A 19584-nucleotide genomic window follows, 5' to 3' on the forward strand; every position below is an offset into this window, starting at 1 on the left:
TAACCTTAGAAACTAGAAGTAATGCACGGTGTTGGCACAAGTAAAGTACAAATAGCAGATTTACTGCACACTACTAGTTCTTCTAAGCAGCTGAGTCAATGCTAGCAAGGCTACTGAAGTTCTCTTTTAAAATATTAATTTTCTCCTTCCATTTTATTTCTTTCTTTCTGCGCTCACAAAAGCTTATCCAATACAGGTCACTACACTCTAGTCATTTACTTATAAATAAAAGAAGTGTTGCTTCTTTTTCTTGGCTTAAAAGAATGGATGCAGAAAAAAGTTGATCTACATGAACTCCTTATTAGCTGAAATAGCACTCCCTTATTATACATTAGGGCTAGGTGATGAGTTAACAATTTAACCACAGCAAAGGGGCAGTACTGCCTGTGGAGCAATAGAGAGGGAGGCTTGCAACTCAATGGGTACACCTATACCCACAAAAAAAAGAGAAGGTGTGACTGGAGTCTATACCATACTGCCTTAATCCGTTATTCTTCATGTCCTTGTGACAAGGTATTCAGCAGAATTTGCAGATTCACTGGAATCTGACAGGGCTGTGCTGTGCGTGCTCCTGCTGTGGCCTGCTGCCTTAATCAAACCATGCGGCAGTGAAAATGTGGCAGCATGGGCTTTGCTAGCACACATTTTAACCATAGTACAAACCCTCCAGGAACCTAGGGCATATTCATTTTCCAGTACCTGTTAAAGCACTGTTTCTTCTGCAAGGTATATTAAGCTTCCATGGGATCCCTGCAGAGGCTCCAGGCAGAGCTACCTTCATCTCCCAGACCCAAGTGGAACAAGTGCCTTTTTACTCCCTCCAGGCTAAGAAGAGGAGAGGGAGGGACAGAAAGGGAAAGGAAAGCTCCAGGGATTCTTCACGCCCTTCTCCCTCCTCTGACTGAGCATTGCTTGGATAGGATGGGGCAGAGAAGCTGTATCTATTGCTCACAAAAGGGGCAAAGACTTGCCTCTGGGACCAGTCCTGATTGGCTCCTCCTCTCTTGAAGCTCAGACAGTGGAGTAGGCAGCCAGAGGGGATTATGTCCCCAGGAAGTGTGCACACACCTCAAAAACCCTCCTGTTGTTTAGAAACTTCATTTTCTTAATCAGAGGCCCTCTTTAAAGCACTGGATGGAGTCAAGGCTATGCCCATTCTCCATTCTTTTCTACCTAATGGAGACGATAAATGGAAAACCTTGCTTATAGGAGCTCTGCAGAGCCAACTTTCCTTCCTAATTTCCCAATTTAGCCAGCACAAAACACTGAAGTGTGATACATCCCTTTACTACTTTACAGTGTTATGGCCACATATGAACTGTAGTTAATTAAGTATTATGACAAGCCAAAGAGGGACACTCACAAAAGATGTGCATTTGTTAGAGATGTATTTACTGTAAGCAGCTCAAACCAATCTCACTCACCTTTCCCAGCCCCACACCTGCACAGAAGGGCCTGTAGTGGAAAACATTTGCAACTCACCATAAGATGCTCCTTGGAGATCACAGACATCCAGCTGTGCCCACCGACTGAATGCAAAGGAAGTGTCGCTGTTCACTCGACAGATGTAAAACCCAGAATCACTTGCATTCACGGGATTAAAAACCAGCTCAGGGGAATTCCCACGTGGAACCTGTGTCATGAGAGCCACAGAAAAAACTGAACTTTGACTGATTGATTCTAGTTTACAATAAACATTTGTGGATTTATTACTCACAGCCAGGAATACTGAATCTTGCTCTCAGTTCTTTAGAGCAGCGTTTCTCAACCCATGAGTTGTGACCCAAAAATAGGTCACAAGAATAAATGAAAAGGTTGTGAACAAACTTTAAAAATGGATTCTCCTTTAAAGGAGAAAAATGTGGGAAACCATGGGTTTTCCCTTGCAGGCTGGCAGAGTTCCAGCCTGCAAGGGGCTGCTTGGGGCCACACTGGGGGTCTGGGGCCTGGGAGTGGGAAGCAGCAGGTTAGGAGTGAGGGGCACTGGGTCGGGATTGCCCATCAATGTTTACAAATGGGTCCTGGTACAAAAAAGGTTGAGAACCACTGCTTTAGACCATCTGAAACTGTCAAAAGAGAAAAGCCTGAAAAAGCATTTAATGGCTTAAAAGTAATTTTTTGTTCATGTGCAAATTGGCATTGCTCTGTGCAGCAATTTCTAAAGCCACTTTTCTTGAGTATGGGCTGTTTCAGGAATTCAGTTTAGAGTCTTTCTCCTTCCCACAAACAACTGGAAACAATTCCCAAAGAATTATTCAAGCCAGCTCCCATGTTTTTACCATAAGCAGATTTACTCAGCTATGTACAGGAAACTGTTAGAATTAATTCTGAGTGGCAGGAAAAGGCTACACATGAAAATAATTTACATTTTTTGGATCCACAGCCAAGAGGAGATTTAGAAATAATACATGGGTTGATCATATAGAGATTACTACATTCAGTTTAGAAACATGGGGACAAATTAATTCAATGCATCCCTCAAGGCCTAACAATTATCTAAAATGACTTTTTAATATGGCCTTTTATACCACTGTTAACCATATATAGGTGTATTAAAAACCAAAACCAAACCAAACCAAACCAAACCAAACCAAACCAGAAATATGCCCCAAGATAACTAAGTACAGAAGGGCAAAATTATTTTCCTGGGGAATGCCACCCAGAGTCCACTGGAATAAATTTTTATCTGCTTTCAGTCTAGGATAGGGGTAAGAAAACTTTTACAGATGCTGGCCAAAGTGACCCACCCCTGTGGCAACATGGGCACAAGTGCCTGCAGCCAAAGACACGCATCTGCAAGCCAAAATCCATGGTTCTGCATACCACAAGTTGCCAACCCCTCACCTAGGTCATTGCTGATATTTGTGACAAAGCTGTGCCAATGTAACAATTGCAGTTATGGCAAACTGTAGATGGTCCTAGTGCCACAGCAACGGGCACATCCTGACCTTTGCTTCCATGCAAAATGGAATTACTCAAATCCTTAATAAAAGATATCCCAGGTGCTCATGACTGACACCATTCTTGCAGGATTAGAGTCCTCATATTTTATGGCCACGTAAAATGAATTACAACTGAACTACTTTGATGAGACATAAGAGAACTTTAATATAACTTATTTTTATTATTTCTATGACTAAAGAGTGGGACATTTAAGATTGCCAATATGGAAACTTCTAGAACAAATCAAATAGCCTTAGGCATATCTTCAAGACATTGGAAAAGAGAAGGTGAACTCTCTTTAACTGCTTTAATGTTAGAAATACTGATATGCTGCAAGCCGACATTTCTTTTACCCACTTTTTGGCACTTCTTTACCTCTTTTTCCTGTTTGAACCACTGATAATGCACAAATGGGTGCCCAGTTGCCCAACAGCACAGCTTAACTATCTGGCCAGATAATACTGCCATAGGGTCTGGTTGTACAACAATCTTTATACCTAAAGAAAAAAAAAGAAAAGGTTATAAGTCATCTTAGAAGAATCAATTTGTGTTAAACTATCTTTTTTTACACTCATGTATCTCATTATAGTTTTGCAGTGAACAGATTGCCCTCCACAATAGTTCAAATACTTTATTTTCCATAGAGCTCTTATCGTTGGGTATAAATGGTATGTTGTGAGGATTAAATAAGGGTTCTGGATATCAAATATCATAAAGTTACTGTATTTGTTACCCACAAGTTTAACAGAATCTTGAAGTGAAGACTCTCTTGCCAAAGGCAGGACTTTCTTAGTGTACAAAAAGTTAGTCTTAGTTTACTTATTTAAACGTTAAGATCAACTTGGGTGCTTTGGGTGAAACAACCTACAACACTGTAAGTTCAGCTGACTCCTTTATCTCTTCCTGCTCTCTATTTACACAGCAAATTTTAAGAGGCATCAGAAGTCTCCTTTTGGAAAGAAGTCAATGGTAAGAGACTGCTCTTATACTGATACTGTTTCTTCTTCCAACAGAAAACAGATAGGCAGGTAACAAGGCAAAGAGGAAAATGCCACTTGTGTCACAGTGTTGTAAACTGGATGTACAAAAGCCCTTCCAGGTCCCCAGCTGTCCTCTTTTGGCTATCACTTTCTTTTGCCAACTATCACTTTGGCTATCACTTTCTTTTGTGCAAGGCAGTTTCACTCTGGGTAGAGACTGCTAAGAAACAGTTACATGTGAGTTTGCCACACAGGTCACAGTAAAATATTTAAGAGTAAACTTTATGAGTAAACTCTCAACCAGGATGAGAGGTATCCTGAAGTGCCCTAAGATCATTGGAAGGGTGCAACAGAAAGTGTGAGGAGATAAGCAAAGTGTGAGAAGCAGATAAAGGAAGGCTCGGGCTTCAGGTATGAGAAAATAGGCAGATAAGGACAGGCTCAGGTTTTGCCTGGCTAGCTGCTCCCCCACCCCCACTTGTCTGCCCCCTCCACAAGGAAATAAGAGCTGTAATTTAAAAAAAAAAAGTTTTTGAAATGAAACGCTCCATAAAGTTATGGAGAGGTGCTTTGAGTCTGACAAGGATTTTGCTGACAGAAGTGACACTTGTCGCACAGTCAGCCTTCTGAAAGTGATCTATAGCCATGCTGTGACACATGCACATGGCTGCAGAGCACTTTAAGAGGCAGATCACACAATGAATTAACCCTCATCTAATGAACAATCAACAATCAATCCAAAGTGGAGCACCTTAAGGGACTTGGCTTCCCTAGGGTCAGTCCCGGGTGCTGTCTGCAGGAATGGGAGGGGGAAAAGGGAGGGCAAGATGCAGGCTAGGGTTTGCCCAATTCACACTGGGATTAGAGCCCCCCACCTCACTGTTGACACTGGATTTTAGGAACTCAGCCCCTATATCTTTGTTCCAGGCAAGCACAACCCTCAGACTGCCCACAATACCTGCCAGTTGATAATAGACAAATTTATTGATACAGCGTAATAACAAAAAACCAACAATAAAAACAATCAATCAAACAATTCTATATCTACCGATCCTAGAGCTGTCATCAGAGTCAAAGTACAGCTGGTCAGGATGCAGGCTCCACTCTGAGGCTCGCTCTTAGGTGTCAGATGTCAGTATGTCATGTTGCCGGGGTTTAGGTTGTAGCCGTGTCATGTCAGCAGTCTAGAGGTGGGATGCCAAGGCCCACAGCCAGGTGGGAGTGCCTAGGCCCACTCCAGTGAGGTGAATGAGATGGGCTGCTGGTATGCCCTCCGTCCATGGTGGCCTTGGGGACCCTTCCCAGGGGACGGGGATAGGGATGGGGACCCTTCTCAGGGAATAAACTGGGGAGGAACAGGGAGGAAGAGAAGGAGGGACAAGAAGGACCAGGGAGGGATGGGACAAAGGGAGGGACTGGGAGGAAGAGGAGGGACGGGTGGGACCCTTTGTTAATCTCAAGTCTCTGCTTTTGTATTCTTCTTCTCCCTTGATGACTCCTAACGACTCGTCAGTCGTAGGCCACTTGTGGCTCTCTCTGGTTGGTCATCGCTCTGTGGTCACTGGTCCACGTAGCCTTCCAGACCTTCTCCTAATTTGGTCTGTTCCCCCAAAACTGGGACTTAGACCCCCCTGATCTGAGGCCTTGTTGCTGGTGTCACTTATCTTGTGTTATGGGACAGTATGGTACATACTTGGTTGGTTCCCAGGCTACGTGTCCTTGTTGTGTTAGGTAACCTTGAAGGCTGTGATCTTGTGTTATGCCATGCCCCCCAAAATTCTCAGGCTGTGTCTCCACCCATTGGTCTTGTTGTGCTAGGCAACCCATCTGCTTTCGGGGCCTTAAGAAGCTGTGTTTGTATCTCCCAAGCTCTTTAGAAATCCATTTAACCCCTACTGCCCATCTTGACCCCTTATAATGCACACATCTATACCTCTAAGCCAATTCCCAAAAAACAGGCCTTTAAATACCGTTTCTAAGCCAACACTCGACACATCCCTCCCCTAGCCCCTTCCTCTTCCAGCTCATGTCAGGCAACCCCCTGCCTGCAGCTCCCTCTCCCTCCCTTCCTGCAGACAGTACTGGAGCTGGAGCTGGGGGGGGGGGGGGGGGGGGAGGGAGATAGGAGGAGAGGGGAGGCAAGGGGAGAGAGGATTCAGGCAGGGTCCTCTGCTGGATTGGCTTCAAAGTGAAGCTTATTTCCACCCCTCCCTGCACTGACCCAACAGCGAATTTCTACTGGGTTTGGGGGAGGAGGGTCATTCTAACTCATAGCACTTTATGTGAAATGCCATGAGTTACAGTGGGGACCTACATGTCTATCAGTATCCCCAGAGTTTTAAAAAATTGTTGAAAACAACTGTTCTAGACCTTACAGGAAAGCCAGGCATGCTCACTCTGCATGCACTGACCCAAAGATGGATGCAGCATAGCTGTCTTGAAGAGCCAGTGGGTGCACACAAATAAGCATCATCATGGATGGGCTAATTAATAAGGCTATCAATCACCTTTAACGTGCTTTATTAACGCAACAACCACTTAACACATTAATATTTTTTTAATGAATTAATCACACATTTTGGGCTCCGCTGCAATCACCGCCACCGCTGGGCCACCTTGCGGGGCAGTAGTGACAGTGCAGAGGATCTGCAGGGCAGCCCAGGCATTGGCTCCGGGCTACTATAGCAGGAAGGCAGAGGGGTAGGGGGTAACACACACAGATGCACACTCTCTCTAGAGGGGCACCAATATAATGGTGCCAGATCAGGATGCCAAATGCAAGCACACAGCCACATCATGCATGCAGCCAGGAATGCAGTATAGAGCAATGGCCAACAGGTAAGTCTGTGGAGAGGAAGGGGAAGTGATGGGGAGAGAGGGAAGGGATGGTGGGGGGCAGACTGAGGTCCCCACATTGATGGAGGCAGTGAGGCAGGGGTGAATGGGACTCTGGGGCTGGGGCTGGGGCAGATCATGGGACAGAGCTGAAGGAGGCTTATCCAGGGGTGCGGGGGCGGGTGTAATTCAATTGTGGGGGGAGCAGTGATATGCTCATGCCCTGTCCCTGCCCCTCACTCCCAAGCCACAGCCCTCCCAGCCCTGCTGCTTCTGCTCACTCCTAACCCATAGTACCCCACATTCTGCCAGGGCACATGGGGGTCCCCCTACACTGAGCATTAGACCCCACTGTGGGGACTGCCCCCTCCCCAGCCTTCAAATCCCACACACACACACCCCTTCACAAATTCCCCCCCACACCCACCCCACATCCACTCCCCAACCCTACAAAGTACCTGCATAATTTTGAGTTTTTCTGTGCATAATTTTCATAGATTTTCATAGACATTAGGGCTGGAAGGGACCTCGGAAGATCATCGAGTCCAGCCCCCTGCCCAAGGGCAGGAAGTCAGCTGTGGTCATAGGATCCCAGCAACATAAGCATCCAATTTACTCTTGAAGGTGTTCAATGTAGGTGCTTGAACCACCTCCAATGGCAGGCTGTTCCAAACCTTGGGGTCTCGGACAGTAAAGAAAATCTTCCTTATGTCCAGCCTGACACAGCCTTGCAGTAATTTAAAACCTTTCGACCTCATCATCCCTTGGGGCGCTCTGGTGAACAAACATTCCCCCAGATACTGGTGGTCACCCCTGATAAACTTATAGGTGGCCATCAGATCACCCCTGAGCCTGCACTTTTCCAGGCTAAAGAGCCCCATGGCTCTCAGCCTGTCGTCGTAAGGTCTGCTTTCCTGACCTCTGATCATGCCAGTGGCTCTCCTCTGCACTCTCTCAAGCTCCTCCACATCCTTTTTGAATTGTGGAGCCCAAAACTGGATGCAGTACTCCAGCTGTGGCCTCACCAAGGCTGAGTACAAGGGGAGAATGACATCCTGGGATTTGCTTGAGAAGCATCTATGGATGCAAGTCAGCATGTTGGTCACTTTACTAGGTGCAGCATCGCATTGCAGGCTCATGTTCATCTTGTGGTCAATCATGACCCCCAAGTCTCTTTCTTCCGTAGTGCTAACCAGTGTAGCACTGCCAAGCCTATAAGGATGCTGCAGGTTTTTCCTCCCAAGGTGGAGAACCTTGCATTTTTCAGTGTTAAACACCATCAGGTTTTCATCCACCCATTTGCTGTCAGCCTGGATCGCCCCCGTCTTCTGGTGTGGATGCTTTACCCCAAAGTTTGGTGTCATCAGCGAACTTGGCCAGTCCGCTTCCAACTCCAATATCCACATCAGTAATGAAGATGTTGAATAATATGGGTTCAAGGACAGAGCCTTGGGGGACCCCACTGGTCACAGGGCACCATGACGATTGAGTTCCGTCAATTACTACCCTCTGGGTCTGACCACGGAGCTAATTTACCAGCCAGAGGATCGTGGTGGACCCAAGGCCACAATTGGTCAGTTTCACCAAGAGGTGATCATGGGATACCAGATCAAAGGCTTTTCTGAAGTCAAGATATATGACATCAATCTCTTCTCCTTTGTCCAGGTGATAGGTCACCAGGTCATAGAAGGAAATGAGATTGGTCAGGCAAGACTTACCCGCTACAAACCCATGCTGGCTATTCCTCAGGATGTTGGCGTCGGCCAGTCCATTAAGGATGGCCTCTTTAATAAACTTTTCTAAGATCTTCCCCAGGATAGAAGTCAGGCTGACACGCTTATAGTTTGCCGGATCCACTTTCCTCTCTTTCTTGAAGATAGGCACCACATTGGCCTTCTTCTAGTCTTCGGGCACTACACCAGAGTGCCAGGAGTTTTCAAAGATCCATGCCAGAGGCTGGGCTACGATACTCGCCAGCTCCTTGAGTACCCTGGGGTGTAGATTGTCAGGGCCGGCTGACTTGAAGGTATCCAGCCTCTCAAGGTGTTCCTTCATGAGGTCAGCATTGATGGAGGGCAGGGGATCTCCCTCACCCGGACCTCCATGCCCCATAGTGGGCATGGGCGTGCCATAGGACTGATGAAAGAGCAATGCAAAGTACCCATTTAATAGGTTGGCTTTTTCCTGGGCATCAGCTGTCAGCTATCCCATCTGGTTCAGTAGGGGTCCAATGTTGCCCTTGCTTTGCCTCCGGCTCCCCACATATCTAAAAAAGGACTTTTTATTGTCATTGATACTAGAAGCTAGTTGGAGTTCAGTTGCAGCCCTGGCTTTCCTGGTTCGATCCCTGCAGAACCGGACCAGTGCAGAATATTCCTTCTTGGAGGCGAATCCCATCCTCCATCCTTTGTAGGCCCTTCTTTTTAGCCACAGGAGGTCTGTTAGATCCCTGGAAAGCCAACGGGGCTGCTGCGCCCTCTTGCTGCCTTTCCTCCGAGATGGAATAGAATTAGCTTGTGCATTGAGGATCGCTCCCTTGAGGAGCAACCACTCTTCCTGAACTCCCCTCCCCTCCCCCTGGGGTCATGGCCCCTTAGGACCTCACTGACAAGCCTCCTGAGCTTGTCAAAGTCGGCTTTCCTGAAGTCAAGGATTTCAGTGTTGCTGACTGACTTGCCAGCTTTATAGCGGATGGTGAAGGTGATCAGCTCGTGGTTGCTGTCACCCAGTTTCCCATCAATCACTAGGTCACCGATTAGGTCATCCCCAGTAGCCAGTACCAGGTCGAGCAGCGCTTTACCTCTTGTTGGCCCGTAGACTTCTTGAGTCAGGTAGAGGTCATCCACGCACGAGAGGAAGCTTTGCAACTGCTCGGATTTTGCTGAGTGATCCTCCCACAAGATGTCTGGGTAGTTGAAGTCACCCATGGTCCTGGAGCATGCGGCCTCAGCCAGTTCCCAGGCAAACTCCTGGTCAAGCTCAGGACTTTGGGTGGGAGGTCTATAGTAGACTCCCACCGTTGTGTCCTCTGTGCTGTGTTCCCCATGGATTTTAACCCAGAGGATCTCCAGTCATCCACCCTGGTCACCGACATCAGCTTGCAGGGACGCATAGCTTTCCTTAACATAGAGAGTTATACCCCCACCCCTTTTATCTACTCGATCGCTCCTGTACAGGGTATAGCCATGTATACCCATGGTTCAGTCATGGGTGGAGTCCCACCAGCTCTCTGTTATCCCTATGACGTTGTAATTATTTGCATTAAGCAGGAGGACGAGTTCCTCCTGCTTATTCCCCAAGCTCCTGGCATTTGTGTACAGGCAGGCAAGAGTCTCCTTGAGGGCTCTTGCCTTGCCCACAGATTGTACCAGGGCTGGGGCAGGGGTGGGCTCCCTTAAGTGCCTTGGCCTGCTGGCTTTGCAGGGGTTGTTCAGCAGGCCACCGGTGGCAGTAGTAATTCTGATTTTTTTACCTGTGCGATTAAAATCACGATTAACTGCAACTAATTTTTGTAACCACGCAACTAATCATGATCACATTTCTTAATTGTTTGACTGCCCTGCTTATTAGGATGGTTGTTCTCATGCTCATATTATACAAGTTGTAGAACTTTTGGTTCTATTTTCAGGTTGGCTTAAAAAGCTGTGTTTCTGTGACCTTTTCTGAAAGAAGAAATGCAGAAGTCTTATTAAAGAGTGGTTTTTACTCTGACGACAAAAATTGCTATTTTACAATTTCTGTGTTTGTCTGCTCATAATGACTTCTATGCACTTGGGTTATGCATTCAAATAGGACCTTCCCTCAATCATTTCTGCAGTCAGCTTTGAAATTGTTCAAACTCAGCTGTTTACACTGCCAAGGAGAAGGAACTGTCTTGAAGTGGGGAACTACCTCTTTGCTGTTTCAAACAGTATGACTTACTGAGGTGACAGGGAGGGCTGGACTGCATCTTACCACTGTCTGCAAGTTCCTCCCCAGCGAGCTCCTCTTCAGCCAGACAGGGCAATGGTTCAACTGGCAGGGCAGACACAGGAGAGAGTCTTTTGGGGGGTTTCATTCACTTCTATCCAAAAGCATCAGGATCGGTCACATATTTTTTGTTGCTTCCTAGCTCCGGTACCAGAAGTATACTCTTGATATGGTGCGTTTCAAACAGAACCTCTTGGAAACGACAACTGGGCCCTGCTCCACTGTTTCTTGTGCAAAAAAACAGGAGAACAAACAAGGGGCTGAGACCATAAGGCTGGGAAACCCCAGGCAATGTGGTAAGCTACTGATTTATGATTCTTACCTAAGTGCACATTCCTAAGAAACTTAAGTTTATTTAGCGTTCATGTCTACTCATGACCAAACATCTCATGGCCTTGCAGCAGTAATCCTGAGAAAGAAATGCAGCAAATGCAGCTTTACATGCCTACTTTTGTCTAATATGTACAGGCAAAATCATCTCTTATAGGCACATTAATTTGTTCCTAATATAACTGTTTTAGTTTATAGAAGTAAGGGTCTACTCAATTTGCAATTCAGCAGAAAATGCAAAAAATGGGATTGTCCACAAAAATCAATTAAAAAAAAAAGAAAAATTAATAAAGATAAAATGCTGGTGTCCCAGTGGTAACCAGAGGTCCGGGCTGTCACTGGAGGACAGCCTCACAGCCTGCCCGGGGGCGGGGGGAGCATAAATTTGGAGGACAGGACCATAAATCAATATTTCTAAACTTTTCATACAATTCTACATATAATTTATTTTGTTGTATATCTTTTATGAGCACATCCAGGAAATATCCATGAAATTTACTATTTATATCATGACCAATCTGCAAAAATTGTTTAGTTTCTCTGTGACTTAAGCAGACCCCTAAGTATAAGCAGACCACAATTTATTGTCTGTTCCCACAATCACAGAACTGATATTCCTTCTCCTTTAAAAATTAAACCACCCATTTTGTTGTCTACTCACTACTTCACACTGTCCTTCACTCAGTCCAGAGGTTAAGCAGAAAAGATTTGCAGGTATAAATACAGCCTTCAAGTGTGAAAGTAGCTTATACCATCCAAAAAGTGCATTTGGTAAGAAGACATTTACCAGTTTGATAAGCAAAATTATTAATACTAAAAGGCACTTTTGTGCCACTACAATTGCACTTACATTAAGGTTTTTTACCAGCACAGAAAAGTTTCAGGAATCTACAATATTACTACAGAGCGGTGTCCACTGACAATTTCTGGCATAAACCAAACTTTGGTGTGTTCATTCAGCACCCCAAATTCCTTTAAACTCTTATGAAAACTCAATTATCTTCTTACACACTTCACCTTACCTTTCTTTTGGATACAGTAAGTAGTTCTGCTTTAAAAATAGATATGTTGGCAAAAAATAAAACAGGTTGTAAAAACCTACACACAGTGGCTTCTGACAGATGTGAAAAACCCCCCCAAAATGCACTTTACCAGAAAAAGCAGCACGTTAGTTTGATCCCGGCCCCGCAGCATCTGTATAGATCGGGCACTTCAGCAGGGCTTTGGTGGCACTTATCTAACAGCTGATTCAATCAGCTGTTAGATAAAAGTGCCACCAAAGCCCTGCTGAAGTGCCCGATCTATACAGATGTTGGGTGAGCCAGGTCCAACTAACGTGATGCCCCTTCTGGGCGTGTGCTGGGCTCAGGGAAGGAGCACGCCGAGTTAAAAGTAAAGGGCCATTTTGTTTTGTTTTTTTACATCTGTAAGCAGCCAGTAAGTCTACTATGTCACAATTATTCCATTGCAGCCGATTTAAGCAGCAGCGCAGGGTAATTCAATTAGATTCGTTTTTATTTAGATAGTATTATCATTCTTTGTGCAAGTGTTTCTCTCATGTTTAAGGACTTGAGATATTAAGGCAACACACAACTGACCAATTTACCTAAGAAAACAGAACTGGGCCCAGTATTTTTCAAAAGTATTATAGAAAACCCATTTTACCTTACAAGTTAGAAGGTAAAAGTTCACCTCTGATTTTCCTCACTATTGCTATTATATTATTTTTCCCAGTGGTAAAGTAGCTAATTCTATGATTTGGTACTCGATACCATAAAATACGGTTGGATTCAATAGACTCAATTTAAGCCTCCATCTTAATTTTCCTATTTTAAAAGCACAAAAAGCCCATTAGTTCTATAGCACCTAGGAATACAAATGGAGACTCGGTAAGTAGCCCATTGTTACCTACTGTACAAGATCTACAATACAATGAAGATCATGAGTTCTCTGGAGCAAGATTATCTGCAGGTCGCACAGAAAACAACAGGCATAACATATGAACAGGGCAGAGATATACTAGTAAAACGAGGTAACAAAAGGATATAATTTAGCAGGAAAGCAGAAGTCCTGGTTGGACGTGAATGATTTGCTGGCATCAGAGAAGGTTCCAAAGATGAATTTAAAAGAGGAAATGGTGGCAAAGCTTTATAAATGGTAACACTGAGAATTTGCCATGCATCACAACAATAGAGGTGCCAGAGTCCATTTAATTTAATTTAATGAGGATTAAACTCCATCATGTGTACAAGTGCCCCAGTAGATCAACAGGCAGCCTAAACTGCTGTGATGGGTAGAGGGTTCTTGCTAGATTACAAAATGATGAAATGCTAGATGGTGCTAATAGCAGCCATCAGAGGAATTGCAGAACCCAAAACAATCACAGACCTCAGTGAAACCAAGGATGGTACAACAGCTCTTTTTCATTTTCAAGACAGAAGGAACAGTCAAGTCCCTTTACATGGTAAAGCCAGCTGTGCTCAAAGCAGCAGCCTCTCAGCTGCCACCAGCAAACAACCAGTGTGCCACTAGGTCAGAAAAACCACCAGGATCACAAAGATTCTTCACAAACACTGAATTCAGTTTCACGTGTGCAATGACGACTCCCTCAAACTGTCCTCAGCTTAACCCAGGGGTTGGAAGCCTATGGCCCATGGGATCCAGTTAACAGAGCCATTTGATCCCTGGACATAAGGGCTTCGGCAGCAGTTGTTCTCCACTTGTTGCCACTGGGAAAAGCATCAGCAGCCTCTTCTGGTCCAAACTGTGTCAAAATCAATCCAGCACACAGCCTTAAAAGGTTGCTGACTGCTGGCGTAGCCTGTCTCACTGCTGATTTAAATGCATAACTGAGCGAATAACTGGTAAAAGCTAGGGCAGGGCAGGGCAGGGCTGCACCTTAGAGGAAACGGACAATTCCTAGCATCTCAAGGTAGCTGTTCCCTAGGAAAACTCATGCCTCTCAGAACCAGTTAGTCCCAGGTGCCACCCTGCCCAATTTCAGACTAACATGACTGATCACATGACTAATCAACTGCCTATTTTTAGTCACTTATTTGAAAACACCACTGGCCATCTACATGCAACTTAGGGTAACTGCAGATTTCACCTGAACCCAGACACCTCACTTAGCTAAGCAGGGCATGAGCATCTACACTGCTAAGGTATTCCCACGTCATATCCACTTAGGCATGTTCACACTGGTACTGCTCTAACATGGGGTAGACACTAAGATTGCTTTGTTCTTAGCATTGCACCAAGTTGTGCTGCTCTACTAACTGTTTCACAGCAAATTTTTGGCCAACTTTTCTGCTTTTCCAGGGGTCTACGTGAAAAGACCCTCAGCCTAAAAAACTCAGTTAACAAAAGTAATTCTGCCTCTGCATGCTTCTCATGTTTTTCAACAGTTACTGTTCCAGCTGTTGCCAAAGCATGGATACAGCACAGAATCACGACCTGTTCCAGCCATCTACATTAAAGCAACATCCATTTCTGCAACTGAAAGCAGGTAGAAGGCATGAAACATTTTAGTAGTACCTTCTCACCCTGAGAAGGCAAAGGTATGATTCAATGAGAAGGTCATGCCAGCAGCATAGACAGAAAACTAGATTAAATACCACTTAGTAAGTGGTAAGTGACTGAGCACAGGCAGATGAAACATTTAAAGCAGTGTAATCAGTGTTACACAAGTGTGAAAAAAACAACAATAGACAGCTGACAAGCTCCTAAAACAGAAGAGCCATCCAACCCAGTGAGCATTTACCTAGGAATCAATGTAAATACCACCACCTTAGGTTTCATCTACCCAAGCGCATCACAGGATAGCCATCTGACACAAGCCAGCAGGCCAGGGCTTGCTCCCCCATACAGTGCCAAGGCACAGCTACAGCCACCTACTCTGTAAACTATTCCAAAACAGCTGCTCCCCTGGCCATTCCCAGTTCCAGTGTAACTTATGATCAGCATTCAGAATTAATGAAATTACATTAGGGTATATATTCTTTTCTGAGTCCTTGATTTTACAGTACTCAAAAAAGGAAGTCTGGGTTCAAAACTCATATACACCCCAGCAAAAACAACGTGCATGGGGGCAGGACGTTACAACCCAGGTTGGATCTCCTTCATATAACACAAGAAGAAACCAACTTCCCAAAGCTGTGTGTGGCTCTAACTGCAGTAGTAAAAGCCAACTTTTAAGATAAATAAGTAAGCAAACTGACTATCTCTGCTCTCAAAGCACGTGCGTGCACGTGCACACACACACACACTTCACAACAGATTTTTTCCAACCCTGTTTTGCTTCCTCTGTTCCAAGCAAGTTAATCACTCTGGATCTTCTATTTAAAAAATAACTTCAAAAGACACTTAATGAATGAAACACACTGATTATGGAAGCTGATTTGATTTCCAAATCAGAAATGTTTGTAGTGTTTAACTAGAAACTCATCTGTAGTTGTTACAACGTTTAACTAGAAATTCTTCTACTCCCCACAAGGAACACACACACATCTCAAGATGATTTCCAGCAAAGGCAAGTGATGAATTGAAAAACCAGAACTGACCTGGGGGATTAAGGCACTGGAGAGCTTCTGTGTGTTCCAGGGCCTGCAAGAATTCCACCAACTCCAGCACAGTGCAGCCCCTTTCACCCATTAGTCTCAGAAGACTCCAGCTCGGGCTTCCTTCTGGCTCCAGGACTTTGAGAGAGCATTGTTCCAAATCCAGAGAACTGCAAGCATGAAAAAGAAACCAATTACGTAAAGGGTCTTCTCAATGTACATTTCTAATCCTCTTTAAGAAGTGAATTATAACCCATTGGGAAATCATTTACGTCTTCTGGAAGCATGCTGAGCAGGGGTGTTAAATTCATCTGGGCCCCAGGGCTCCTTTCAAGGTGAATCATAGAAAAGTAAGGCTGGAAGGGACCTCCAGATGTCATCTAGTTCATACTCTGCTTGAAGCAAGATCATTCCCATCCAAGCCATTTTATACAATTCATTCTCTAGCCCATGAGCAAAACTACAGTCAGCCCTGGCCCAACTATGAGACATAACACCCTAACCTACCCACAGGTAAAGCAGGAAGACCATGGACTCATCTCTAGTGACTGGACGAGCAATAGAGGCATTGTGCAAGCAAGACTGTCAATTCAGGAAGGTACGGGGATTAATTTAGCTGTCACTCACTCCACCACGACTGACAGGAGTCCCCAACAAACCTCTATACCCTGGAATTCAGCAGTGGGCCCCATGCCCCTGAATTCCCAGGAGCCCTACAGGCCGGATGATATGGCTCTGCAGACCAGATCCAGCCCACCAGCCATATCTCTAATGCCCCCGATTTATCCCAATCCCAATCGGATTTCAAAGCAGTTGTAATCTGTGTATAAATCACATACTGTGGCTTAAATGAAACCACTTGAAGTAGAAGGTGGAAACTAAATGAACCAGTTAACAAAGCACAAGGGATCTGTGTATCTTAAAATTCTAACCAAATACATCAGGTAGGCTCCTAAACATGTAGGCAGGACTTCAGTTTTTCGGATGAGAATTTAAAAAGTGATCACAGACTACCTTTCCATTTACGGCACACCTACTTCAGAAACAAGTAAAGAATGAGTCACCCACTCAGGATTTCACCTATGGTTCCAGGAAGACTTTGCATTTCTGTGCTGATGGTAAGATCTTTAAGATGTTCAATAGCTTAAGAGTAAATTCAGTCAATGTTTGCCACTTGCCAATATGCAACTCCGTCCTACTGTAAATCTGTAAAGCCGGATGTAAAGAGACTCATACATTTAACCTTTGTTTTTAGGCCCACAGAGCTCTTTCTAATCAGAGACAGGACTGTAACAACAATTTTCAAAACACAAAGAACTAGAGGAGGAACATATTGATGGAAAGATTATATCGAGTCACATGTCACCACAAGAAAGTTTCACTGAAAGTTCTTCTACCCAAGTACAATTCATTTCCATTTTTGTGCATTAACAGATAAGGCGCTTCCTTCAGTACAACCACACTACTGTGGCTGGAGACTCGAGAACAGTAATTATAGCTCAAAGCTGTGGCTCTTTAACATATGTGCACATGCTTCAAAGGAGACATGTTCACTTTACTTTGTGCTGACCCTGGAGTGGGATGGTGAAACTCATTGAAGCCTCCACTGCCACCAGGACTCCTGTTTTGGAGGGCACCACCAGGCAAGCAAGATATAAAGAAACTAGCTGGAGGAGAGTAACAAGAAGTACACAGCGTGATCCATGGGGGGAGGCTGCAGGAACTGGGGTTGGGGAGTCTAGAAAAGGGCAGATGTGGGAGGGACAACAACCATCCCCCCATGACTGGAGTGTGAGGAGCAGGGACAACCTTCCCCCCACGCCCCCCTGAGTCCCCTTTCGGGGGAAGATAACAATGATCCAAGAGGTAAAAGACCAGCTGCTCTCCACGCCCGCTACCAGGAAGGAGGGGAAGAAACTGAATCGGCAGCAAGGGGGAGTTAGGTCAGACGTTAGGAAAACAACCTGTAAGGAGGCAGCCCTGGAAAGGGACCACCGCCGGACCTCAGCCCCTGGAGGGTTTCAGAGCGCAAGCCAGACAACCCTCCCTGGGGGCCGGAAGCGCCTGGGGCTCGCTGGCCCACCAGAAATGAGGACGAGGCGAGGTGGCCCCTCGCTCCGCCCGCGCCTCACCTGAGCCGGACCCTGCCGTGGGTCCCCGCCCGCTGCGCCAGGTCCCTCCAGCCCTTGCCCGGCGCGGCGCGGTCCAGCAGGGCGCTGAGCCGCCGCAGCAGCGGCTCCCCGAGGCGGCCGAGGGGCAGGGACCCCGCCGCGGCGCCCGGCAGCAGCGACATCGCAGCGCACCCGGCCGGAGCCCTGGGACTCCTGTGACGTCACAAGCGAGGGGCGGGGCCCGAACCCGGAAGGAACGTGGGGGGATTGCCCGAGGAGGCCCCCACGTGTGCCCGCCCCGCCCCAGCCCCGCCCCTCGTCGCCTAGCGCGCTGAGACCCGAGCAGGGGACGCCTGCGGGGCCTGGAGATCCTGTCAAGGGTGCTCAGCCTGTTGGCAAGGGGAGCCGGGCAGATCTGATTCACAAGAGAAAGCCAGAGAGATTTCAGTGCCAAAAACATTCTGCTTTTTCTAAGTGCTTTGCAATAGAATGGCACAAGTACAGCGGTTCCCCATCTGCGGTATTATATTATAACATATAATTATATTAACAGCTTTATTATAATTACTTCATACGACAAACATTTGCTGGTGGTACTTCAGATTGAACTGAAAAAATTGCTGGTGGTACTTTGTATCCTTTTAAATGGGTGGTGAGTTTGGGAACCGCTGCTCTGTTACTTTTCTGTAGTGGAAGAAGAACCAGCATCTTCTGAGGGCTGTCTCCAACCTAGCCTTGAAGGTTGACAGCCACTGGCCCAGGTATTTAGGGGAGGAAGAGCTGTAAAACTCCAGCCATGCTCCAGAGCTGTAAAACTCTCCTAGGTTACCAGCAAGGAGCAGCACCGACATGGAGATGAAGCATACAGACAGGCACAGAGGCAAGGATTTTTGTGGGTGATACGTTTTACTGGACTAACTGCATGGTTGGGAGAGACAAGCTTTCAAATGCAGGAGACCTGAAGAAGAATGCACTGCATTCAAAAAGAAATGCGAAACTCTAGAACTGCAGCTTCCCTCCAAGACTACGGCAGACATGCAAATGTATTTGAAAGGTTTTTGCTGTTAGGCATATCAGAATTTTAATCTGTCGAGGAACTGTTAATAATCTAATAAAATAAAAGAAATTGATAAGACTCACAGGGTTTGTGGCATCCCCACAGTAAAACAGAAAGGGAGTTTAGAAGCATATATGGAAGTGAAAAAACAACAGCCACTCTTGCTTTGCATAGGCCTGGAGCAAATAATAGCATTTCTTGTGCATTTTGTGACGATAGAAATATCTAAAATGTGGGACAAGCATTTGGCCTGCAAAAAAGAAAGGAAAGGCAGAGTCATCTCGGGGACATAAACCAGGGAAAATTAACTTTATGGTTTAGAGCTGTGGTTCTCAACCTTTCTTGTATCGAGACCCATTTGTAAATATTGATGGCCAGTCCCAACTCAGTAAATAGTTTAAGTAGAAAACAACTGCCTGGCCCTGCCAGTGTCCATCACCCCCCCACTGCCCCAGCCCTGCTGGTGCCCCTCACTCCTGACCCACTGCTCCCAGGCTCCAGTTCCCCAGTGTGTGGGGGAGGGGGGGCAGGGGGGGCACATTTCTCCTCAGATTTGTGCACCCACGGCAGGCATGGGGCTACAGCCTGGCCAGACTGGCATTGGCAGGAGCTGCCCTGGTGGGACTCTATGTGGGAAAACAGAGTGGGATGGTGAAACTCACTGAAGCCTCCACTGCCACCGGGACTCCTGAACCAGTCATGGCACAAGCAATGCAAGGAGTAATGGATGGGACGGACACACACCTCACCTCCTCCCACCACCACCCACTCTCAGGCCGGGCCTCTACTCTACCCAGCTG

General features: G+C 46.0%; 1 protein-coding gene across 2 annotated transcripts in view; it reads right to left on the reverse strand.

The window, feature by feature from the left end:
• Positions 1-17939, reverse strand: part of MALT1 (MALT1 paracaspase) — a 71572-nt gene extending 53633 nt beyond the window's left edge. For both annotated transcript variants that reach the window (XM_019496108.2, XM_014594107.3), the window contains exons 1-4: positions 17749-17939; positions 15620-15786; positions 3319-3440; positions 1483-1633 (exon numbers count right to left, since the gene is read on the reverse strand). In XM_019496108.2, coding sequence (XP_019351653.1) covers positions 1483-1633; positions 3319-3440; positions 15620-15786; positions 17749-17909 — 601 coding nt within the window. In that variant the 5' untranslated portion in view covers positions 17910-17939. The remainder of the gene's footprint in view (positions 1-1482; positions 1634-3318; positions 3441-15619; positions 15787-17748) is intronic.
• Between the last annotated feature and the right edge of the window lie 1645 nt (positions 17940-19584).

This window comes from Alligator mississippiensis, chromosome 3 (assembly GCF_030867095.1).
Source record: "Alligator mississippiensis isolate rAllMis1 chromosome 3, rAllMis1, whole genome shotgun sequence".
Lineage (NCBI taxonomy): Eukaryota > Metazoa > Chordata > Crocodylia > Alligatoridae > Alligator > Alligator mississippiensis.